General features: G+C 52.5%; 1 protein-coding gene across 2 annotated transcripts; it reads right to left on the reverse strand.

Moving 5' to 3' along the window:
• Positions 1 to 40: 40 nt before the first annotated feature.
• On the reverse strand, positions 41 to 22,944 carry LOC128829108 (transmembrane ascorbate-dependent reductase CYB561). Of its 2 annotated transcripts, none has more exons than XM_054014293.1 (6): positions 22,805 to 22,944; positions 6,186 to 6,431; positions 5,108 to 5,206; positions 4,676 to 4,779; positions 4,161 to 4,318; positions 41 to 3,182 (listed from the first exon to the last, which is right to left on the reverse strand). In XM_054014293.1, the coding sequence occupies exons 2-6, from the start codon at positions 6,388 to 6,390 to the stop codon at positions 2,987 to 2,989; spliced, it is 762 nt and encodes a 253-aa protein (XP_053870268.1). In that variant the 5' UTR covers positions 6,391 to 6,431; positions 22,805 to 22,944; the 3' UTR covers positions 41 to 2,986. The 2 variants fall into 2 exon arrangements, with proteins under 2 accessions (XP_053870268.1, XP_053870269.1); XM_054014294.1 differs by lacking the exon at positions 22,805 to 22,944 and adding an exon at positions 18,827 to 18,955.
• Between the last annotated feature and the right edge of the window lie 2,820 nt (positions 22,945 to 25,764).

The following is a 25,764-nucleotide window of genomic DNA, read 5'->3' on the forward strand; positions in this document are numbered from 1 at the left end:
TACTTTGGCCAGCTAGAAAGAATAGAAAGAGTGGCCCAGGCTAGTTACCAGGATTTATTGACTCAGGTGCAGTACAGTACAGGCAAACAGAGTTCAAACAGAGACTGTTTAGCGCAGCATTTCATTAACATGTGTTTTCCTTACTAGCATTTATGAGCCACCAGCACAATGCACTGATTGCGGCTCCTTCGACGCGGCTTTAAAGATCATTTGGTTTTAAAACAGCCTAGAAAATATTCGCCCGTGTAAACGTTAGCTGCAGCATTTGGGGTCAGTTCAGGAATATGCATTTGGCAGAGGAGAGGTTTCTGCAGTACAAGAATCTGCTGCAAATGCCCATCGCTGGCAGGCATTTTTCCAGGGGACTTTACACCCTCTGATACAAGCTTTTTTTTTTTTTTTTTTTGGCCGTGAGAGATGAGTGCACGGCTGAGAAGGGAAACACGGCCCTAGCAGGGTGTTACTTGTCTGAGCAAACCGTACGGAGTTGGCCAGTTGTTTTTCAGACTAAAGGAACTTGCATCGGTTCTCCTGAGACACAAGATCAGCCCGAACAAGTGGGTGAAATCCTGACTCCACTGAAGTCAGGGGAGAGAGAATTTCAAACACTGGCCAGAATAGTTTTGCACAATTTTTTTCTGCACGCACCACACATTTGCTCCCCTTTTCTTCCCACAGTCAGGACAGGGGATGACGGCTGTCTTTCAAAAACCGGGCAGGCGCCCTGGCAGTGTTAGCAAACGCGCAAGCCAGATCTCGCTCACTACAGAAGTTCCAAACGGACGTTTACTTAAGTGTGTCTCTGGCAGTGGAAGTAAAATGTGAGCGGAAGTTTTCACAGGGGCCTGGTGATTTTTGGGGGCCCAGCTTGAGTGCTGAGGTAAACAGAGCCAGCATCACTCCAGAGGCCCAGCCCCTCTCTGCTCAGCAGGGGGAGTGTGAAAGGGAGGCAGTGGTGGGAGTGGGACAAGCAAACCCTCAGGTCACTTTAGGGGAACGAGTCAGAATCTGCACTGAACAGAGGCTGGGGAAATGTTTACAACGAGAATCAGCAGCCACATGATAAATTTGTTCTGGGTTTACAAACGGTATCTGCTAATTAACAGCTCGGGCAGGGCTGTCAAAGCTCCTCCCCCCCAGCAGTTATCTGCTAGAGCCCACCTGTGCCCCAACAACTGGTTTTCTGCATATAAAAGCCAGGGCTGGCGGGAAGGGGCCCTGCACTCTCTCTTTCACTCCTGTGCGGGACAACTTTGGCTTTCTGCTCAGGGCCCTAATGCCGAGCACGCTTGGCAGACCCCCTGAAACAGGAGTAGTTTTCAACCTGTGCTCTGTGGCCACCTGGGGGGCTGCAAACTATGGCTAAGGGGGACATGTCTCCATTTGAAATGCTTTAGATTGAACACCTGTGTTGTAGAGTGAAGCAATGGTGTTACAAACAAGTTGGCCAGGGTACAGCTGTTATCGCACACAGCATCCTGGATCACCAGGGAGCTGGGTGCGCACTATTAACAGTTGTGGAGGGTGCTCGACCACCCGTTGAGGAAAGCATGGCTAGAAGGTTCTCAAGCAGCCAAATGGAAACAGGGCCTTAGTCTGCTAACCTCGACCCCATGCACTGTTCAGCCAGGGGCAGCCGAGCTCTGCGTCCAAAGCTCCATTGGAGAGTGGGGCTAGTCCCTGATTCAGTCATGCAAGAAGGGAATATTTAACAGGTGATCTGTGCAAAGACCCTGCAGGGAGGCGAGGCCTTTGCTGCAGTATCACTAGGCACCAGCACGGCCTGTCAACACCTGTAGTCCTGCAGCTGCTTACAGAGCCGAGCAAACAAAGGGGCAGATGGGAAAGTTTTGCATTTTAGATGTTAAGAAAAGCCACTGGCAGCTGCCCATGGGTCACTCGGGCAGACAGGGACTGTGCTCCCTGCAGTGAGAGCTGGGGGGAACCAGGCCTTCACTTGAACATAATTTTAAAAAAATTCACTGCCCCTCCAGTCACTAGACCTTCCCAACCCTGCATTTCTGCTCTGCTCGACATCAGCTGGCCGAAGCGCCGCCTTATCTCAGCAGAATGGAGCTGGGGCGGCCCCGGCGGGAACGAGAGGCACCAGCGATGAGGATTTCTAAAAACACTGATGTTTAGGCTGGGTTTAAGGGGGGGGAGGGGTTATCTTACCCGGGGCAGACAACAGCACATGTACATGCCCCCTTCCGCGCTGACTGATCAGAGATAGGTGCTGCTGCCAGCAGGGGGCTGCAGACCGGTTAGGGCTACACACATACCAAGTGATCATTAAAAATACCCTAGCCAGAGAGACACCAAAAGCTTTGCATGCAAGTGAGGGCGGGTTTAAAACGAGGGTCCTCGAGGACTGGGTTTGGCTGCCGTGGAGCGTGGTGCTAGACCCACCGCTTGGCATTGAGTGAACGCGAGGAGGGAGAAGAAGTCAGTGCAGGCAACTGAAGGAGCGAGCCAGGCCCTGACCTTCGTCCACACTTGAGTTAGACGTGTTAGTGGGCCTCGAGCTAACGTGCCAGACAGGCTGGGACATGGAAATGCTGCCACCCTGCTTGAGGGGCGAGGGATCCAACCCCTGCCCAGCAGCTGGGAATGCCCCTGAGCCTGGCACATCCGAAGCCCATCCCCCATGATTTGGGTGGCAGGGGAGTGGCCATGGATGGCATAAGGGCTCAGTGGGAGAACATGGCACAACCCAGTGTCCCAGAGCGACATGATGCCTAGTACCAGGATAGGGCTGGGAGCTGCTGCATTGGCACACAGCTCCCCTGGAGACGGGGGGGTCAAAGCAGATGCCCCCCCCTCGCGCCAGCTGTATGCGTAACAACCAGCAGGTGGCAGAGAGGTCACAGCAACACCAACACACCAGCAACAGACACCGGAGGGGCTAGTACATGCAGGAGTGAGCAACGACCACAACGTCCACCCCGGCCCTGCCTCTGGGGAGAGCTCCCCAGCCAGGGAGCCATCACTGGCTGCTGCTGGGGCTCTCCCCCTTAGTGAGGGTTTTAAAATCCATGGACAGGGCCAGCTCCTCAGCCAGGGGCGGCCGCTTCCACTCGTCCCGCGTCAGGATGTAGCCGATTACCAGGCCAAAGACGATCAGCAGCAGGCCCAGGACGTTGGCCAGGATCCCTTCAGGCACGAACGAGCTGTAGGTGGCCCTGCAGGAGCAGAGAGGGGCTGCGCTGAGAACCAGGGTTCCCTCCGCCAGAGGAGGAAAACGTCTGCCCTGCCACACATGTGGTTCCCTGGGGTCCAGCCCAGAGCGCGGTACCGTGCTTCTCCCACCCACGGCCCAGGAAATGACACCCAACCTTCCTGAGCCTGCAGGGGGCGGCCCACAGCCCCCATGGCCCTGGGAGTGTTTCCTCTCCTCTGAGGCCACGGCCAGAGGCAAGAACACGTGCTAAGGGTCTGATCGGAGATGGCCCCAAGAAATGCTCTCCAGCCTGTTCTAACATGGGGGGGGGGGGTCACGCTCCCCGTCACAGCGGCAGCATGGGTGAGTGAGCTGCAGAGCCCCAGGGAGCCCAAGCTGCATGTGTTCGAGGTGCTGGGGGGAGGAGAGGGACAGAGTCTTGCCTGCCGTGGGAAGGGCTTTGAAGTGCATTTGGGGCCTGGGGTTCGCTGACCGCGGACACCGCCCCCCCTGCACATGCTCGAGGGATCAGGCCAAGAAGGGGGTTGTGTAATTTGCACCCACGTCCATTCTCCCCTTCAGAAACAAGCCTGGAAAACATTTCAATCTACGTTTCCTAATGGCAAACGTTCCAGGTGAAAGATTTCCAGTAGCTCCAGTCATTAGGGCCCGTGGCTCACCCCCTGGAGGGGTGGCGCCCCCAGCTGGCCAGGGAAGGCTTTGCTAGCACTGGCCAGGGATTCCTCCAGCTATTTTTGCCACCGAGGCCGTTACCTTTGAGAAAAGTCAGCTTTGCCCGCTGAGGGCCTGAACCAGGCCCACGTTTATGAGAGGTGAGCGCCCTCATGCTGAGGGAGGTTCGGTGATAGGACTGAAATCTGGGTCCGGCCGACCCATTCACTCCATTTCCCTGGGAGGTGCCGGCCTGCGGCAAGGGTGCCTTGTTTCTAAGCTCACGGGGGACGCTGAGAATTGCAGCCCAGGTGCTTCTGTCACTTACTGGATACTGAAGAGGAGCAGCTCCTTGATGCCCAGGAGGCAGGTGGCGATGGAGAGAGCGAGGAGGAAGACGCCGAAGAAGATGTGCTGTGGTTTGTATCTGCTGCGGAGCGAGAAGGACGCTCCAGGAAACAGGAAGAAGCTGAAGCCCACGAGCCACTGGAGGGGAAGGAGACAGTGCAGAGGGGCTGAAGGGCCCTTTCCCGGCAGAGCCCAGCTTCCCACGGGGAGTTTTGGTGTTATTACGAAATCGGAGCAAATAGCTCCTGGCCCGGCTAACCCAGGACTGGCGATCGTTGGCTAGTCCAGCCAAGCCCTCCTCAGACGCTGGCACAGCCACAAGCGCCTGCCTGCAGCCAAGGAACAGAGACTGGAGATTCCAAACAAATCTACCAGAGCTGGGGCTCGAACCCGGCATCCTGACCCCCAGCCGCTGCTCTAACCACTGGAGGACTCTGCCTGTCTGACGGCAAGGCAGGACGGAGCTCTCCCGACGCGCACCCTCCTCCTCCTCACCTGGATGAAGTAGAGGCTGAAGGCTGCTATTCCGCACCAGCTGTGCAGGCTGTACATGTCTGCAAAGCCTTTCTTCCTGTGGTAATCGAACACGGCGATCACCCCTGCAGGGATGGCAGGAGGTGGCCGGTTAGGGCTGGGGCCCATTCGTTAGCCCGTTCGCACCCACACCGCACTCAGGGATCCAGCCTGGACCCGCCCCCCGACCCGGCCCGGGGAGCAGAGCCCCAAACCGCAGGCACTGACCCTGGGCAGCCAGGGCTCTGCTCTGGGAGCCTTCCTGGGATGATCTTTTCCTTGTAACAGAAGCGGCTGGATTGAAAAGCCGCCCTGGGCAGGATGCCGCTGACCCAACCCAGCGGCCTTAGGGGCATGGGGACGGCCAGGCGGGTCCTTCCGGGTCACCTTTCCATGGGGGCGTCCGAGACTCACCCACAAGGGCGATGAGCAGCGCGAAGGCGTGGAGGAGCCCGTGGAGGATTTTGGCTGAGCGCTTGGTCTCGTTCCTGAAGACCCGGTAAACCAGGAGAGCTGGGGGAGAGAAACGTGCCTGAGGGCAGGGAACAGCCTCCTCGGCTCTGCAGCCCAGAGCAAAGGGAACCTTCCCCAGACCAGGTGGGGTCCCAGGGCGCCGAGGATGGGGAGAATCGGCACTAAAACGAATGCGTCAGAGCCGCTGGAGGGAGGCAGAGGGTGACTCATGCTGATGGGAGCGTTAAGCACTTGCTTGTTCTCCCAACTGCCTTTTCCAAATTGAATTTGCTACAATTAATCTTTTCTTTAAGCCCCAGGGGCTGTCTGGGGGCACCTGCTGATGCACTTTCCCCATCACGGCTCTGTACAGCCGCAATCAGCTCTCTGCCCAAGTGGCTGTCTGGGAGACGATTCCTGCCCCCAGCTCTGCACAATTACATTAGTGCGAAACGCAGCAGGGCACAACGCCGAGCTCCCTGCTAAGTGCTCTGCCTGCCGTGGGTTTGGCCCACGTCAGCTCCGCTCCGCGGAGAACGGGAGGCTGCCGTTCGCTGCACTGTCACCAGAGACTGGGGTGGGGGGATCTGGTAGCATCCTACTCCGGCACCCGAGCAGAACGGTAAATACCTCGTACTGAAGCAACCCAGTGCACAGGGCCAGTGCACCTGTTACCCCAGCTCCAGTCCCCATTGCTAACACCGGGGGACAGGTGTCCCTGTCCTTGGCCAGGTTGGCTACCTGGACCGAGTTCCCTTCTTAGCGTCAAAGCATTAATACTGCTGAACCGCAGCCGAGCAATGGAAGGCATTAAGGTCATGATTCCAAGCCAATTACTCACATGGAAATCAGGAGTCACTCCATTAAGGCTGCACCAGACACACGGAGACTTTCCAGCAAACCGCTGGAGGTATCTGTGTGATCGTGGCAGTGAAGGGGTCATTTCCAGCACAGCTCAGCTCCTACCCTGGCTGAGAGGTAGGGAGCACTTTGAATGCTCTTAGCCCTTCAGCAATTCAGCATCAGGATCCCAGCTTACCATCCCCTTGGAGGAAGACCATGCCAATGACCATGCAGAGAGGGTGGACGTTGAATTGCAGCACGCTTTCCCAAGCAATACCGCCCCGGTACTGGCCCATCCAGGCGCCGGTCATGGCGATCACAGTCAAACCTAACAGCTGAGAGGCTGCCATGTACCAGGAGAGCCCTGCCGGGCTCGCAGGCCTGGTGAGATCGTCCTCCATGCCAGGTGAGGCCAGGGACGCTCCTGGGACAAAATCTCAAACTGCAAGAACAAGGAGAAAAGTGATTAGCGTGGCAACCCGACGGCATGTGGGAGCCCTGGGCTGCCCATAGGGACCAGGGCTATGAACTCGGCTCAACTTCTACGGAGATCAAAACTCCTCGTGGAGCCCTTCTAACTTCAGTGGGGATTAGAAACCAGCTACCAACACCCATCCCTAGTTTTCAGCCCATCCTGACTCAGAACCAAGTCTCCCCAGAGCTGGATTGCTACTCAGCTTCAGACAGGACCTCTGAATCCTAATCCAGACCCACTCCCAGCTCGAACAGAGCCTGTGGAGCTGGCCAGCCCGGAGCACCTTGCTCTATTCCTCGCCCTCACTAATCTCTGTGCTGGACCTAGGGAAGTGCAGCCCGAACACTGCATTGTTGGCATGTGGACGGGCAGCACTTGGTTGTTGGGTTTAATTGCCTTATTCAACATTTATCTGGAGGGAGACACGCCCAGAGGGAGGCAGGCTGGGTACTGTGTCTACACTGCAAAGACAAACCCAGAGCACAGGTCAGTTGACTCCGGCTCGCAGGGCTTGGGCTGCCGGGCTGAAAATAGCAGTGGAACCCCGTCGCCACATGCCGGAGTCCATTGTTCCAGGCTCAGCGACTCAGGGCCGTGGGGCTTGATTGCAGTGTAGACGTAGGCCTGGGCTAGGGTTCCCCTGGGGGTGGATTTCCTTTTAAAGAACTAGAAGGGAGAGGAAAGGAGAGGGCCAGAAACAGCTCTGCCAAACTGGCCAGTCAAGTCGTTTTCACTGAGCTTAGTGGCAGCTTTCAGTGTCTCCCTTCATTGGGCAACACTGCTCCAGCCCTGACCTGCCTAGATACAGACAGAAGCTTCCTGGTTTGCCTACAACCAGTCGGGGCTAATCATAGGGGACAGAGTTAGCTTGGGGTGTTATAACGATCTCTCAAATCCACACCTGGTGCAACAGGTTTGGCTGGATAATTTAGCACAGGCGGTGGCCACAGTCACGGCTAAGAATGAATAAGATGAATAGACGTCCCTTTCCTTACCCACCACGGGGTCCTTCCCAGAGCTATCCCTTTAAAAAAAAAATCTCCATTTTATCCTCACTGGGAATACTCAGACCTTCTCTCTCCAGCTGATGCCCCAGTGTGTTATTTATATTATAAATTCTTTGGGGTCAGGAAACCGCTTATTTTTGTTCTGTTTGGACAGCAGCTGGCACAAAGTGGTTCTGGTCCATGACTGGGCTCTTCTGTACTACTGCAGGGAAAGATGTTAACATGACTCTGGGTTTGTAAAGCATTGTATTAACGGGTCTGACCGCTAGCCAGCTCTTGAGATTTTATCACGAGGCTTGCAATTTGGTGATTTTCTTAAAGGCCAGCTCCTGGAGTCGGGTGTGAGAGAATCACCGCTTTCTTTTACAAAGCAAGTTTGCAGCACACATCATTGCAGAGAAAAAAAAACTTGAAACCCTGAATCCTAAAAGTTCAAAAACCAGACAGCAGATAAAGCAAACTTTAAAATAAAAAAAACATTAAATGAGGAGATTTAAGCCAGTCCAGGGTGGATAAAAAGCAATAAATTTTTGGCAGGAAAAAAAAAGAAAATAAAAAATTTGGATTAAATTGGATTTTTTTATGGTTATTTAAATGATAATAAATGTATCTATTTTTAAAAATAAACCTGTTTAAACCTAAATCTGAGTTTAAATTCAAAATATGTTCAGGCCTAAACTTATTATAATCTCTCAAAACATTTAAATAAAAAATGAAAATGCTGAATCCAGGAACCTCTAGCAAAAACTTTGCGGAAAAGGCAGCTTTTCTAGATAAAAGAAAGAATTGGGGGGAAAACATCTAACTTTTGAGGTCAAGCTTTAGGAATATGGCACAATAGGCCATGTACTGTATTAAGGGCTTGCTCCTATGGGGGACCCAGGGTGTGAGAGACTGACAAAGTCATCACAAGCGTTGGGACCTGGCCTCTGACTCCAGGAAACACCATCATGTATCTCATCAAGTTCAACTTCCAATTTTACAGCTTCCCCCTACCTGAGCTCTGCTTGGCTCAGTTCTCGAATTATGACAACTCCACCCACCCTGGAAACACTCTCCAGCCCAGGGGAAATCACTGATGGGCCCGGTGACAACCAGCCCTTGCTTTGGATGGCGCCCGCACGTCAAGTAAATGGCCTTGCTCTGTCTCCTTGCATGCATACACAGAGATACAAACAGAAATTTATTCCTTTCTCAACTGCCTCCCTCTGTCTCTAAACATATAAAATACTGCAGGGCAACAGGCATGTGGGTTACATGAGCAGACGTCTTGGATTGTTGTTAGCTCTGTTTTTCTGGGGTTAGGGCCAGGGCAGGGCAGGGCAGTTATGGAACTAGGGAGAAGGAGCAGAGCATGCACCCAGAAAGGAGGAGCAACTCCGGTGTCAAAGCAGGACACTATGGGAAGAAGGGGCAAAATTCTTTGGAGTCCTGCATTTGAGCTCTAACTTTGTAGCTGGTAATGTGGACACGTTGGAACAATCTGGATCAGCTGGTGAGTAAACTCATTTTCCCACCATTCTTATGGACCGCCTGGCATGTCTTACTAGGATAGTAAATGACAGCTTAGATTATTGTGGGCAGTGGTGTTGTAGCCACAGGTCTTGCTAACAGACTGTCATAAATGTGTGTTTTGAGTGGAAAATTTACTTACGAATTTCCAAGTATAAAGGGGATGTTAGTTTGTTGTGGGAGTACTTAATTACATTTTTACTGCTAACGCTGCACTTTGGAAATGACTTTTTGTTGCTCAATATAATGAAACCCCTTAGATGAAGTTTTTCTATGTAAAAGTAAAACTTTATTAGGCATTTATTAATTTTAACACTTGAAAGTGTTCTCCCCCCCCTCCCCCGAAGCCGTTTGGAATGTTACTAGAGATAAGGGTTTAATAGATTTAGCTACAGCCAGGCCTCAATTTACACGGTGGTTATGTTCTTGAACAAACACTGTGCAAATAGAAATCGTGTAACAAGATACCAAGGGTCTATGGGAAATAAGGGGTTAGGTGCCAGGCTCACAAGATGACCTCCCTAATTTATCCCATACTGTACAGATTTTATTAAAAAAATGTAATGAAATTTAAGCTTGCTACTAACCCTTACTGATATTGAGGATAAATTTGATATGATAATGCTCATGTTGTTGAAGTCAGAACTCCGAGGGTTCATCTGGGGTGTCTGGGGAGCGTAGATGCAGGAGAGATGGGGCAGGAGGAATTGGGGCTGCCTCCCCTCACCCCCACCCCAGCAGGCCTCGCAGGGGGCAATGGACAATCTGGCCAGGGGCCCCCAGCGCGCAGCCAGGGAGTAGGGTCAGGGTGCAGGGGCTTGCCTCGCTCTGTCCACCCAGCGCTCCAGCCAGGGAACAGGGTCCTGGCGCAGGGGCTCACCCCACTCCACCTGCCCAGTGCTCCAGCCGGGGAGCAGGGTTGGGGCGCAGGGCTTACCCCATTCCACCCGCCCAGCATTCCAGCCGGGGAGCAGGCAAGTCCCCATGTCCCAACCCCGCTCCCCGGCTGAAACACCGGGTGGGCGGAGCAGGACAAGCCCCTGACCCTGCTCCCCGGCTGGAGTGCCAGGGGGGAAGGCAGGCAGAGCGGGACAAGCCCCCATGACCTGACCCCGCACCCTGGGTCCGTGCCTGGGGTGGGGTGGGGGCCCTGACCCGAGTGTCCATTGCCCCCTGCAAGCCTAGCTGGAGGGGATGAGGGAAGCGGCCCCGATCCTTCCTGCCCCATCCCTCCTGCCTCCCCTCCCCCGCCATTGCCTGCCCACCCACCCGAAGTCGGGGCCCCCCCAAGTGTCCCATCCTGGCTACGCCACTGATCTGCACATCTTGACAACCATGCTGCAGCATGTAAAAACGAATCCATACCATGTACAAAAATAAAGGGTCACAATTTATTGACCATGCATAACAGGCACCGTGCAAAAAATATCCTGTAAATCGAGGGCAGACTGTACCCATTGTTTTCCTTATAAAAATGGATCTAGAATAATTTTTTTCTTTTAAACAGTGGTACAAACAGCTGCAGTAAGAGGAATATTTCATTTACAATCTCTATTTTTTTTTAAGTAGTGCACTGAATAATACTCAGTGAATGAGTGACTTTTTTTGCCATTTTGTTCAGTGTCCACCTCAGACACTCGGGGTTCTGAACATACGCCACCATCTGCAATACATACAACTTCAGAGTCATCTGCGGTACCACCACAAGTGCTGCAACTACACACGTCAGACAGTAAATTACTTGTATTAAAAAAAAAAAAAATCTTCTTCATCCAATAAATCCATGGCTGAGTTCGTTATCAGGACCAGCAAAGTTCAGCAAGAGATTACAAGATTGCTCAATTCACTTATACAACAGATTCTCCCTTTCATTTTGTTCAGAACAAACTTTTCATTGAATGGTTCGATGGTTACAGGCCGAGCAGACGTTGCTGGAAGGATCCTGGATACCGTGTCTGAGAAGGAAGTTGAACCGCGTGCAAAAAACACTGACAGGAAATTCATTAATCTGAGTCTTGATGGGTGGAGCAGTGTACAGAGCTTGTGTGACAGACATCCCATATTGTGTTAGCTAACAGAAACACTACATCACGAAATGCCCATACAGTAGAATACTGAAAAGTAGTAACAGAAACAGCTATAACATACTGAACAAAAATTCAAGTGTCAAGTATGTAGCTTTGTCACAATACAGCAAATGCAGCAAGGAGGAGAAGAAATCTAGAAGAAGATAATGAAAGAAATGAAACTTAGAACATGTGGGCGCAATTCTCATTTGATGCCTCTTTTAGGCCTGGTCTACACTACGGGGAGGGATCGATCTAAGATACGCAACTTCAGCTACGAGAATAGCATAGCTGAAGTCGACATATCTTAGATCGACTTAGATTGATTTATTTCGCATCCTCGCAGCGCGGGATCGACAGCCGCCGCGCCCCAGTTGACTCCGCTTCCGCCTCTCGCCCTGGCGGAGTTCCGGAGTCGACGGGGAGCGCGTTTGGGGATCGATTTATCACGTCTAGATGAGACGCGATACATCGATCCCCGATAGATCGATCACTACCCGCCGATCCAGCGGGTAGCGTAGATGTACCCTTTGTCAAAGACTTGAGTACAATTCCAGGAATAAACGAAAATATTGCTGAAATGGCAAAATACTTCCATAACAGCCACTTTGCTTCAGCTTCAAAGAGAAATACAGGAGGATCCAAACTAATTCTCCCCCTAGATGTACAATGGAATTCAGTGGTTGACTGTTTTGAGCTATTTATTAAGAACTGACTTCTTCTGATAACACTGTGAAGACAATCATGACAAAAAATGATGGAACCATCACAACCAAAGTAATCAACATTGGACTAAGGAGAAACGTTGAAGATATGCTGAATGTACTGAAACCTATTTCCATAGCTTGGGACAAATTGCAGAAAGATTGCTGCAGGTATTGCTGATGCTGTTGAAATTTGGAGAGAACTTCAGGAGACATTAAAGAAAAAGACCCAACAACATAAGACCATAATATAAGAACATAGGAACGGCCATACTGGGTTGGACCAAAGGTCCATCTAGCCCAGTATCCTGTCTTCCGACAGTAGCCAAGGCCAGGTGCCCCAGAACAAAGTTAAGCTCCACCTCATTTTCTTGCCAATATTCTCAACCTAAAGCGTCAGGGTAGATGCCTAACTGCTGAAGATGTTGCCAACCATAATAGAGATCAGGACTGGAGGTGACAATTCAAGCAGTACGTGTTTGCTGATGTTGCTTTAAAGACAGCACCACTAAACTGGAAGGCACTAGCTAAGCACCTGGAACCAGAGTTTGTTGAAGGGCTAAACCAGCTTTTGACAGCAGTAGCCTCTTCTGCAGGCATAGAAAAAATATTTTCTTCATTTGGACTAATTCAGTCAAAGTTGAGAAATCAATTGGGAGTTGAAAATGCAGGAAAACTTTTCTCTCTTCCATCTATGAATAAAAATGGAGGAGGGAGGGGATGAGATCTACTAGTTTTAAAAGTTTGCAGGACAGCCTAAGAAACTTAGGAGACTGTTGTCTCATTTTCAAGAAACATAGGTGAATACGAACTTAAGGTCCAGTCACTTTCACTTATGCAAACTAAAAATTTTCCCAGGCTGATCCGAAATAATCAGTTAATTCACTGACTGCAGTTAATCCCTCTGTTTAAGAAGTCATTCAACTATAAATGAGAAACACGTTTTGATAAGATAAATTTGTATTTAAAATATGTAAAGTTGTTTTTGTTTAAATAAAAATAAATGTTATATGTTGTGTGTGTTTAAATTCCAGTTACCATCAAATGCAACTTGACACAAATCATGAGCAAAAAGTTAGTACACCAACATATCATTTACTAGATAATTATTTTCTAACATACTAAAAATGTACAGTTACGAATCTGAAAATATGAAGCTATATAATTGCTTAAATAAAAGTACCCAGTCATAGTGAACCCTCCTAAGTAGCAAAAAGATGTACCAATTCTAGTGTAAAACCTCTATTTAGCTTTAAAATCAACATGTTTTAATGGTTACTCCACCAGTGAGAATGCACTTCTCTTTAGGATAGAACTGAAAAACAAACAGAAAAATTGATTCCAGTCACTGATTTAAATCGAGGTGTTTAACTTGGTGATTTAAATCAATCCACCCTGAGCCAACTGAATGATTTTGGGAGCTGGACGCGTGATTTTGGAACACTAGGAGCTGGCGATTCAGGGACAGAGTGAGTCAGCATTAAACAGCAAAACCTTTGCTCACAGGATGCCCTGCTGAAGGGATAGCTCGCAGAACGAGCCCAAGATCTTGATTGTTTTGCTCTCTGCATGGAGCAGATGGTCTTTTTCCAGCACTGGTTCCTCAGCGAAACCCCCAAGGCCTAGTCTCCGCTGGTATTCATGATGGCGTGCCTGGATCTGCATTAAACTTAAAGAGGCAACACTTTGCAATTGGGAAGCAAGAAAACCAACCAGGCAGGGATTTTAAGACCTACTTAGAATAAGTGAGTGAGATGAGATGGACATACATTGCTCTGGGGACGAAATATAACCCTAGACTGGATTCCTGGGAACCAACATGAGACAGAACAGAGCTGTCAACTGCTTGGCGTTTGGAGGGCGGGGGGGAAAGAGTCTCACTCTCTCTCCACCGAAGAAGGGAAAATGGGTGGAGATTACTGCAGCATAGCTACACCTGCACAGTCCCTAGTGTAGACGCAGCCTACGCCGACAGAAGGTGTTTTCCCATCGGTGTAGTAACACCATCTCCCCAAACGGTAGCAGCGAGGTCGATGGAAGCACTGTGTCTACACTGGAGGATTTGTCGGCATAGCGATGTCGGTCGGGGTGCTGTGCAGATGTAACTTTTCCGTGTAGACCAAGCCTCAGTAATTGCTAATGAACAAAAGTCTGACATGCCGCAGCCTGTCTTGGGAGGTAATAGAAACGGGGACAGAGAAAGTGGAGAAACCCAAGGCTTGAACAGCAATAGGTCCAGGGAGCGTGTGAATACTCGTGGTACATGGAATTCTTTAACCTAAGGCTAGTAAGCACATATCTGTATTGACAGGGCCTTGATTTATGAAGCAGGGCGTTCGAAGGCTCTAGTGTCTGCCTTCCTCATCCCCAGCCATCCGCCCCAGGAGAGGAAGCCAACTCCCTCTGATGCTCTCATCCTCCACCACACACAATTTGGCACGAGCTGTGGCTACTCAAGAGGGGACCAGGGCTGGCAGAGCAGAGATGTTGCACAAGAGGAATGAAGCACGTTGGCAGAGCCAGGTGGCCAGGCCAGGCAATGCCCTCCCTTCCACGTTTATCCAGCAATTGGAAAGCAGTTTTGACTCTCAATTCTGCCCAGGCACCAGAGCAAAGACAACAAATTGCCCACCTGGCACATGATCTATTCCCTAACCCAGCATTAGGGCCACAAATTAACTTCTCTTAGGAGGTGGCAAGTGCTAGCTAGAGTTGCAACACCATTTCTGTTGCATACATAAGATCAGCTTGGAAACTGGTATGTCAGTTCAGAGTCCAGGGCAGAGCGAGTGGTGCAAACTGGGAGTTATTTGGTCAAGTGGTTCCTGAAACAGCAGCATTTCCCCCACACCCGCAACCCAATTTTAAATTTTCAACCTTTTTGGGGGGTGGGAAGGCACAGAAATAGGGGGCAGAGCCCACTGGCAGTATCCGTATGGACCTTATACCACTGGAATGGCTCTGTTGGGTGCTTACTCCACCACCACATATCCTGAGCCGTGGGGGAAGGAGCAGTGGGTTGGGAGTAAGGAGACCATGAATTCAGTCTTCCCCCAGTTAATGTTTCTGCGCACTTTACCCCAGTTTTTATTGACCCAGCCTGACCTCAGGGACTGGCAGCTATCAGTCTCCCTGTGTTACAGAGAAGATAATGGAGACTGCACAAGGTCACTTTAATTAGACTCCAATAGTGCAGATGCAAGCCTCATTGCTAAAGGCTAAGGAAACGAATGGACAAGTGTGTGAAGTTGACATGTTTGCCTCTGTAACAGCGGCTTTACCACATCTTTTTGCTGAAACCAGGAATCCTATTTACTGTGCAAACCACTTGCCAAGTGTCTTGATTCAAGAGATAAACGGGAAGGTCCCCATTCACCCCCCGCTGCTGACTCATGTGAGGGGCATTACGCTTCCACAAATGGAATTTCTCTTCCACCAGCACAGCTAAGTTTGTTTAAAACCTAGTTGTTGACTCCTCTCTAAAATCCATTTGACAAGAAATCAAACAAGGCTGAAAAGATAGATAAGGGGAGAGGCCTGGCGGAGGTTCTACCTGTCATGTCTGGGACGGTCAAGAACAGAACCAACCTGAGCCTGCCACGCTGCCTCTCCACCAGGCACCGTGCACCACCAGGGCCTTCATTCCCCATAGCCTTCCCAGAGGTGGGACTTCAAACCTTACGTGCTGTCTCATTGTTTCCTTGTGCTCCCCTGTCTCTCTATATCAGGGGTCGGCAACCTTTCAAAAGTGGTGTGCCGAGTCTTCATTTATTCACTCTAATGTAAGGTTTTGCATGCCAGTAATACATTTTAATGTTTTTAGAAGGTCTCTTTCTAAAAGTCTATAATATATAACTAAACTATATTGTTGTATGTAAAGTAAATAAGGGTTTTAAAATGTTTAAGAAGCTCCATTTAAAATTTAAATGTAAATGCAGAGCCCCCCCCGGAGCAGTGGCCAGGACCCAGGCAGCGTGAGTGCCATTGAAAATCAGCTCGCGTGCCGCCTCCGGCACGCATGCCATAGGTTGCCTATCCCTGCTCTATATCCATCTGTTGTGTCTTGTCTTATACTAGATTGTTAGCTCTTTGGGGCAGAGCCATCTTTTCGTGCTGCATTTGGTTGATAGATCACACCGAACGGCCTTTCCTTTGTGTGCCCAGTTTCACAAGCACAATGCAAGAGCTAAAGATGCACCAAGGAATTTTCTCTTTGTAGGTTAGGGAAGCATTTCCCACCACTGGAGGAGGACAGGACAAGGTGTTAGTGTCTCAACATTAGTGGTCTCTCTTTTCATGTCACACAAACGTTCTTTTGGAAAACAGGTCACTATGTGCTAGTCCCAGCGCTGGGTTTCGAAGTCTCTCCATTTGGAAGGGTCCAGGAGCAGCAAGCAGCATTGTTAATACCACCTTGAAGTTTCTGGGTAAGTGACAGAGGCAGATTAAAGACGCCAGTTGAAACAGGGGAGATTTATTAAGAACACGCACACTTCACTCCTAGCCAGAGCTGCAGGCCTTATTGGATCAGACCTGATAAGTGGATTAAGACAACTGGCTTATTCTATTAGATTGCACTGAAAATGCCAGCTTGGGTGCATGTGGCGCTTGCAGCCTGAGGGCAGAAGAGGCTCTGGAAGGGACATTAGGAATCAAAAAGCAGAGGAGTTTCAAGGCAAGCAGCAGGCACTGTCCCTTTGGGAATATTAAGGGACTGGGTCATAGGGCTCCTCTCTCTCAGCCAAAGGCAGGCCCCTCTATTCCCACACATCTCCAGGGGCAGGGTGGGAAACACGATACATCTGCAAACCAGCTAACAGCACTTTCCTCGTGAACGTGGAGTGGGGACATCAAGGCACCCACCAATGCTGGGACGAGAGCTCTTCGCCAAGGGAAATCCCGCCCCTAGCCAAGAGGGAAGGGGGAGGAGAAGGAAGAGCTGCAGCTCCCTCCTCCAACCCCATAACCTCAGAGGCAGCCCCAAAATTCCTAGCCCTAAATTAAGCCCCCGTGTGGACAAATGGCCATTTGTCCATCCACAGTGCAAGATGGCTGGGGGTTAGTCGCCCCCCCCCCCCCAGTCCTAGAAACAAAGAGCCTTGGAAAGCTGTGTACAAATACCATTTGCGGTTTTCCTCTCTCCAGTCCCCACACCAGTCTGCTGCACCAGGATGGATCAGAACCTGACAAGCAGACACCAGAACATCACCAGCTGTTTTTAGGGCACAGAATCCAGGTGCCTCCTGCAGAGCTCACTTGTCATCCCAGGTACGGCGGGAGTTCACCGCAAGGGTTGTTACCAAGCTGGGAAAGAGCAGGACATGGTGGTGGTGGCAGGAGAAATTCCCACCACCATGACAGAACTTAGATGGCCCTGGCGGTGCGTGTGGCTGTACCAGGCCTTCCTCTCCCAGGGGCTGGGCACCAAACCATAGAAAGGTTCACGGCAGGCAAAAAAGATGGATGCAGACAGAAAAAGGCACTAGGAAACATTACGGGCAGCAAAGCACACAACCTGGGGCCTGAGACATTAACCCCTTACAGGTATAAGGGGGAATAATTCTACCAGAACGTAACTGTGCATTGCTATAATCGTAAAATGGCCTTCAGAAGCCTCACGTGAGGCTGGCTTAGGCGCTATTGAGTCAGCCTGGAGGTGGATCCAGCTATAACTGTTTTGACTTGATATTCTGTGTTCTGCCCCTTAACAACCAGATTTTCCGAAGACCTCAGCTCCTATCTAGGTACCATTAGAAGCATTCAGATTTACGGGATTGCTCAACACGCTGACTGCGGAGCAAACAGGCCATCGGTGTCAATGGGCGCTGAGCCCTTTTAGAACATGGTCCTAGTTGTGGGTGCTGTGACATGGAAATCTGGCCCTTACCACCTAAGGGATTCCTGGTCTTCAGAGAACAGCTGAACACACAATAGCTGGACAGACTGTCACAGAGGAAGGAAACACTCATCATCTGCTCTGATATAGACGTTGCTTTTGTTCTCTAAATCTAAAATAAAGGTCACTCTGACTTAACTACCCATCTGCTCTTCATGCCTGGAGAAACATAACCTGCTGTAGGGCCAGGGCATTGGAACAGCTACCCTGAAACAGAGCTAAATCCAGACGAAGACTAACTTGATAGCATGAGGGGAGAACAGAGACGTGTTCTCTTCGGTTCAGGGTCCCCTCAAACCGGTATCACAGGGACATTTTCTACTGAGGAGGGAAAAAACCCTTCACAAATATTATTGCAAAGGTTAAGGTTTTGTCAGCATTCTTTTTAGTAAAAGTCACGGGCAATAAACAAAAATTCACGGAAGCCTGTGACCAGTCCGTGACTTTTACAAAAATTATGGGGGGAGGGACTGATGGGGGAGGATTGAAGCCCAAACCCCCTGGGGTGGGGGAGGAGCACGAGCCCCACTGCAGGCAGCTGAGGGCCCCGGGGCCACTGCCGGCTGACCGCTCTGGCCCTGCCACCTTGGGGCTGAAGCAGAAAATGTCACGGAGGTCTCTGAAAGTCACAGAATCTGTGACTGTGACAATCTTATCCTTAATTGATGCCATAAGCAATAAGAGAGTCTCTCTGCATCCCCACCCACCTAACCAGCAATGGAAACACCCAGTGCAGGTCAGACCCTCTATCACTGCAGCACTAAGGATTTAAACGCCAGCTCTCCTCACGTCCAAGCCAGGGCCCCTTCACCCCAGTGCCCCCAGTCCTTCTATCACTCAGCTGCGGTTTGCTTCCATCGAACAGCTCACACAGCTCCCAATGGGACGCACAAGGCACCAGGTGAGGATGGAAACTAGGAGGGGACCATAACTTAAAAGAAAAACCAAGACATGCATCTGGAGCTGCTACCTCACCCCCCAGTCTAATGGGTGGACGTACTCCACCCCAAATAAATACACCTCTGCTGGAAAATACAGATCAGTCACACAGTATCAAGATCCCATAGAGTTAGCCCTGCTACGGGGGCTGGCCAGTGCTGCTGGTCAGAGCCCCACCCCACACTCCCAAAATTAAAGCCTACAGAGTCAGTGCTAAACTAGGCAGAGTAAGACTCACCTGGACTCCTAGACAGTCAGTCCACACCCCACTTCAGTCTCGAACAGCAGCGAGAACAGCCTCTCTGCGCTTCAGTATCATCTGCCAAGTGACAGCTGCTCACCCAGTGCTCTCAGCTGTGCCTGATGTTTCAGGCTAGGTTAATCACCTCCTGACAATCAGCCTCAGCTAAACTGGTAACACCTGAAGCAAGATCCCCAATGAAGCTATGCATGCTGGGAAACAGACGCCCAGAAGCAGTTAACCCATTCCGCTTCACACGGCAGTGGCCTTGACACGGCAAACAGGAGCATGAGATATTAGTGCCAATTCTCAGCTCCCAGGCATTTAGCCACTGAAGCAAGCCCCCCCATGGGCACAGGAAACAAGTGAGACACACGTCCTGTCGGAGCCTTGAAATAAAGCATCTGACCAAAAAAAACCAACCAATGCAACCATTCTCAAAAGCGTTTTTACAGCTGGTGATTTAACAGAATCAGGAAGTTTGAGGTAGAATGACCCTGACTGTCCAGTCTATCTGCACGAGTCAGTGCAGGATTGGTCTCTCCGGGGCATCTTCTAATCCCTTGTCTAGTTTTTAAAGACCCAATAATGGGGCTTCATCCTTTTCAGTTGAAGACTGTTGCACAGTCAAATACAGCTCACACGCTGGAGCTTGTTATACCCCAATATTCAGCCGACGCTTTTCCTTGATTTCATCCTATTACTTCTAGCTAAACCTCAGGTTACTACACAAAGCAATTCCCTCCCTCCTTGGCCTTAACAGTCTGCAAATATTTGCAGAGTGTTATATCCTTCCTTAGTCATCACTAACCAAGCTATACAACACCCAGCTGGAATTTTTACAGCTAGATTTTCACAAGAGCTCATACATCAGATGCACGCTGGGTGCTGAGTTGTTGTTAAAACCTCCTAGCCGTATGTGGCACAGTGGGTGCTGGGCACTTTTACAGATCGGACAAACAAGTCAGCAAACGTGGGACCAGCACTTCTGGAAATTCAGTCCTGAGTGTGGAGGCTGAGCCCTGGGAACTCTAGCCCATGGCTAAAAATTTCCGTATAAATCAAACCCTTCAGGTCAGGTCAGTTGCTGTTCTCTGAACGCCCTCCAGTGTCAATACTGTTCTGGTAACTCAGTGCCCAAAGCAGGATGCAATATGCTAGGTGCGGGTGCACCTTGCAGAGAAGAACTCTTACCTCCCTGCTCTGTGAATGCAGTGTCTCTTTTAGGAATTTATCTGCCCCCCATTACCACAGCATACGAGTGCCCACAATCTTTAATGCAGTTAATCCTCACACATCCCTAGGCGATAGGGAAGTGCTCTTATCCTCAGCTTTACAGATTGGGAACTGAGGCACCGCGGCACTAAATGACATGCCCAAGGTCACACCAGAAGTATGTGACAGAGCAGGGTCCTGGGCTAGTGCCCTAACCACTGTGCTATCTGCCATCCAGAATTACACATCCCATTGCAAACTCCTAACATACTGCCCACTCTTGCCCCTAGATCTAGTTCTTCATTACAGCTGCCTGGGTATTTCTCTCACACTGAACACGTGTTTCAGATCATTTTCCAAGTTGGACCTCATTTGGTTTGATCTGATAGAACCCTGTGAGTGGTGGCTGATGGAAAAGTCCAGTTACTTGGGGCACCCCCACCAGGAAGTGAGGTCTGCCTAGCATATCTTATGGAAATAAGAAATCTATACGGGAATGTGAATCTTTTCAAGAACCAAGTGTCAATCAACTCCCCAACCAAACCCAAGGGAAGGGAAGGGAGGTTAAGAGAAAAGAAGGCTATTTAAAGTTTGCTAAATAAACAGTTTTGGGGCAATTGTTACAGGCTTGTAGAAACTCTGCAGAAAAGAGAGAAACAATCCAGTCCGCCTGGGGAAATGTTCTCCGCTCTTCAGTTTCTTCAAGTGCTTGTGATGCAATAATGAAATTATTGCCAACAAATGGAAGCATAAGGCAACTGGATACGAGAATACAAAGGACAGGGTGGGTGGTACCTGGCTTAAGGTCCTGTCTAAAGGTCCCTGCCCTCTTGTCCCATCATATGACTAAATGCATCTCTCAGACATCACACAGCTTCAGCACTGACTGACAGAAGGGTCCATCTGCTGACCAGGAAATGGAGCAGAGAGAAAAGACTGTCATCAGTCAACTGAGGGACCAATCCTGTTCCGCTAGCAGGTGCAAAACACTCATTTTTTTTGGCACAGCACCAGCCCTTGTAAAGCCAGACACATTCAGGAGGGAGGGAGCAGGTTACAGGACAGCACCACGCCTTGAGAAAGGCAAGTGAGAGGCAGTGGATCCTCTCTGCTAAAACACTGGCCCCACCTTTCCCCTCCTTCCCACAGACAGGCCTGGTCAAACCCAGAACAGAACAAGAGGTGCACTGCAAACCCACAGGAACTAAGGCACAGAGCCCAGCTTCACTAGAACGACCGCAAAAGGCCAAGTCTCACACAGTTCCTACCAGTCCGTCACTCCCCGGCGGCACTGTTCAGACAGACTAGACGTGGCGCTGTGCCGTGGCATCTGAAAGCGGGGCACTGAACTGCACCCCACTTATGCCATCAGCCTTAATGCAGCTGCCGAATGCATTTCCCCCACTAATGTCGGGATTGACTATGTGCCTCTTCTGGGTGTGGAGCGTCTCTGGCCATGCCAGCCTGAATCCCCTGACCCGTTAGAAGCCTAAGCACTGGCATGCCAGCTACCCCCCTAAACAGGAGCCCCCATCCTGTGCCCAATTACACCTTGCATGCTGGGGCCTCCAGACCCTACCCCAAAAATCTTGCCACTATTAAGCATTCGCTTTCCCCCACGCTTAGTGCTATGAGTTCAAAACCTCCAGGGGGGCTCAAACAAATGATCCAGGTATTTGCTCTTCCCAGAACCTCACCCTGGCTGGCTGGCACGGGATGGTGCCCGCCACAGAGAGTATCTGTGGGTCAATCAGGGTTTAGTGCAGGAGACGCTGGATACTTGAGAGCTCTGTATGCTCCCAGCCTCCCCCACGCCGGGCGAACAGCATCAGAGCAAGGACACCCCTGAGCACCAAGACAGCCTCAGCCTGGCCCAGGAGACAGGGGCCTGAGCAGCCAGAATCCTGCCTGGGGCATAGCCCTCGGGACCGGAGCCGCAGCAGTGAACGCCCAGAGAGCTCAGCTGGGGGCTAGAGACATGGGGATTGGGGGGGGGGGGATCTAGGGCTCAGAGGCACCAACCCGGGGGGGGGCCGTGGGGGGATCTCTCACCCCTTGGGGCTCAGAGGCACCGACCCCAGGAGGGGGGGGTCACCCCTTGGGGCTCAGAGGCACCGACCCCAGGACAGGGGGGGGATTAACCCCTTGGGGCTCAAGGCACCGACCCCAGGACAAGGGGGGGGGTCACCCCTTGGGGCTCGGAGGCACCGACCCCAGGACGGGGGGGGGATTAACCCCTTGGGGCTCAGAGGCACCGACCCCAGGACGGGGGGGGGTCACCCCTTGGGGCTCAGAGGCACCGACCCCAGGACAAGGGGGGGTCACCCCTTGGGGCTCGGAGGCACCGACCCCAGGACGGGGGGGGGGATTAACCCCTTGGGGCTCGGAGGCACCGACCCCAGGACGGGGGGGGGGATTAACCCCTTGGGGCTCGGAGGCACCGACCCCAGGACGGGGGGGGTCACCCCTTGGGGCTCAGAGGCACCGACCCCAGGACAAGGGGGGGGGTCACCCCTTGGGGCTCGGAGGCACCGACCCCAGGACGGGGGGGGGATTAACCCCTTGGGGCTCGGAGGCACCGACCCCAGGACGGGGGGGGGATTAACCCCTTGGGGCTCAGAGGCACCGACCCCAGGACGGGGGGGGGTCTCAGCTTGCGGGAGGACCCCACGCCCCTCACGCCCAGACGCTACGGCGATGGGCGCAGTGGAAGACCCCAGCCGGGCTCTGACCCAGCGGGCGCCGGGCCCCCGCTCCTACCTGCGGCGTCGGGCTCAGGCCGCGGCCCGGCGGGGCGAGGAGCCGGTGGCCCGTGTGGTGTCAGGGCCGGGCCGGCGCTTCCTGCTCCCCGGGAGCGGGCCCAGGGCCGCGGCGTTGCCAGGGCAACGGGCACGCTGACTGGCTGCGGCTGCTGACGCCCGGGGCGGGGGCAGGTACCTGGGCCGTGACGTCACCGGGCCCGACTCGCGCGGGGGGGGGGTAGGAGCGTGTCACCCTCCATGGGCGGGGGAGGGGCTGGAGCGTGCAGACAGGAAGGGGGCGGGGCGGGGCGGGGCAGGTGAGTGTGTTGGGTGGGAGGAGTGTGCACCTGTAGGGGGAGGGGCTGGAGTGTGCAGACAGGAAGGGGGCGGGGCGGGTGAGTGTGTTGGGCGGGAGGAGTGTGCACCTGTAGGGGGAGGGGCTGGAGTGTGCACGTGAGTAACGGGGGAGGGGGCAGAGCTCTCGTGCGGGATTGGCAGGGGCTGTTCCCCGTCGGCCCCCATTCAGCTCCCCCCATTGTGTCCCCCCACTCTGTTCCCCCTGCCTCCTGTCTGCCCCCACTCAGCTCCCGCACGGTGCCCCCCGTTCCCCCAGCCTCCTGTCTGTCCCCACTCAGTTACCCCCATTGTGTCCCCCCCTCTCTTCTCCCAGCCTCCTGTCTGCCCCCACTCAGCTCCCCCCAATGGTGACCCCAACCTTCCACTGTATCCCAATCTCCTTTCTGCCCCCCATTGTACCCCCGCCTTCTGTCTGCCCCCACTGCACCCCCCCCCCGCCGGCCCTCACTCAGCAACCCCTGCACTCCTTGCCCTCCCTCCACCCCGGCTCCACTTCCTGTGCCCCCAGCCCTCCATCCAGACCCTGCTGTGGCCAGTTTTGTGCAGCTCCATGGGTGATGTCATGCAAATTATGTTGAGCTAACCTGCATACTTGTAAATAACATAAACTCTAGTGCCTGGTCAGCACACCCTGCTCCAAGCATTGGCCAACGGGTGCTAGATTGGGCTGGCTGGGTGAGAAGCTGGAGGCTGTTTGATGGAGATGTCTGTGTGGAAAACTGAGTGGGTGTGGGTGGCATGCCTAGGGGTGTAGATGGGTGCTAGAGGGGAGTGGCTGGGGACACTACTCCCCCCTCCACACCTTGCCCCAGATGCTGCCACCACTACCTCCAGCTGTTCTTTCCCTGTTCCTATCCAGGAGGAGGATTTGGGGGAAGGTAGGCAGAGGGGCTGCCCACAACCCCCAGAAGCTGGGAGGAGCCATTGCAGGCCCAGAGAGGAAGCATGGTCTAGTGGTCAAGGTGTTGGCCTGGGAGATCCTCCTTCCACCAGGGAGCAGGCTTGGGAGAGGCTGCACACTTGGAGGGAGAAAGGAATGCAGCCACCTTCACTTTCCTCTCCTGCTTCTCCCAGGGGCTGAGCATCCACCCTCACAGCTATTCGGCTGCTCTCAGGAGGGAGAGCAAGGAGGAACTTTTAAAACACTGCTGGCTTTCAGCCCTCCGGAGGACACCTCCTGTTGTTTCTGCCCCTCCGTCGATTATAGTCCCGCCTAGGGGGCCCTGGATAGAAGCGTGAGGGGGGCTGGGGCTTGAAGGGCTTTCTCTGGGATGCTGGCGTGTGAATTCCCAGAGACTTGAGGGTTGCTCGTTTGCTTTTTGCCACCCCAAGCAGCGAAGTGGGGGGGGGGGAAAAAAGCCTATTGGCGGCACTTCAGCAGCAACTCAATCGTGCTGCTCCATTCTTCGGTGGCAAATTCGGCAGCGGGTCCTTCTCCCCCTCACTTCCTCTTCGGCGGCAGCTCAAAAAGGAAGAGAGGGACTGAGGGACCCGCCGCCAAATTGCTGCCGAAGACCCGGACATGCCACCCCTTTCTATTGGCCGCCCCAAGCACCTGCTTCCTTCACTGGTGCCTGGAGCCGTCCCTGGCAGTCTCGAGTCCATCTTGTCAGCGAACAGCCCCGCACCGTCAAATGGAAGGTCCTGTATTGTATTCTGGACCTCTACCAGGAGTCCCGAGACCTGTAGCCATGAGCTACGCCTCATTGTAATGGCTATAGCCATAGTCCGAGTCGGCCGAGTCCAGAGCAGCTTGGAGGGAGGTTCTAGCCACCACTCTGCCCTCCTCTAGGACTGCAACAAATTCCTGTCGTGACTCCGACCGGAGCAGTTCCTGAAACTTGGAGAGGATGTTTCAAGAATTGTACACATAGAGGATAAGTACCGCCTGCTGCTTGGAAATTCGAAGCTGGAGCCCCCCGGTCAAGTATACCTTTCGACTGAAGAGGTCCAGCTTCTTGGCTTCCATATTTTTAGAGGCAGGCCCTGGTTGCCCCCGACGCTCCCTGTGGTTTGCTGCATCCACCACCAAGGTCCCCGGTTGGGATGGGTGAAGAAGTGCTCATACCCTCTTTGTGGAACGAAGTAACGCCTCTCTACACCCATGGCTGTAGGTGGTATAAAGGCCGTGGTGTGCCAGAGCATCTTCGTGGTGTTTTGTATAGTTTTTATAAGTGGCACTGCCACGCTGGAGGGACCCTCCGGGGCGAGTATTTCGAGCATTGGGTCCGAGTCCTCCACAACCTCCTCAGTTTGCATATTGAGGTTCTGGGCCACCCGCCTAAGGAGGTCCTGGTAGGCTTTTATGTCCGTTGCCGGGAAGGATGTAATAGTGCCCGCTACTGCCTCGTCTGGCGAAGAAGAAGATGAGGCTCGTGGTGGAACAGGGAACCTGCCCCTCCGGTTTCCTGGTGATGTGCTCGGGGACATCCACCGCTGCTGCGACTGGTGGTGCGGGAGCCGCAGGTGTTGGCAGCTCTGACAATGCATCCGATCCAGGAGGCCCGGGGTCTGAACCCAGTGGTGTGTCCTTAGGAGCCCTGGGTGTGTCAGGGGCGACTGACGTTGCAGAGGGGGGGCATGGGCAATGGAAACTACTGATGCCGCCCTGGAACTATGCCC

Source organism: Malaclemys terrapin, chromosome 25 (genome assembly GCF_027887155.1).
Source record: "Malaclemys terrapin pileata isolate rMalTer1 chromosome 25, rMalTer1.hap1, whole genome shotgun sequence".
NCBI lineage: Eukaryota > Metazoa > Chordata > Testudines > Emydidae > Malaclemys > Malaclemys terrapin.

What these genes read in the sequence shown, in the direction of transcription:
- LOC128829108 (XM_054014293.1), bottom strand. Translation starts at nt 6,390, where the DNA reads ATGGAGGACGATCTCACCAGGCCTGCGAGCCCGGCAGGGCTCTCCTGG. An exon ending in GCTGCTCATCGCCCTTGTGG is followed by an intron (nt 4,780 to 5,107) that starts GTGAGTCTCGGA and finishes CCATCCCTGCAG; the next exon opens with GGGTGATCGCCGTGTTCGAT. An exon ending in CTGCTCCTCTTCAGTATCCA is followed by an intron (nt 3,183 to 4,160) that starts GTAAGTGACAGA and finishes CTGCTCCTGCAG; the next exon opens with GGCCACCTACAGCTCGTTCG.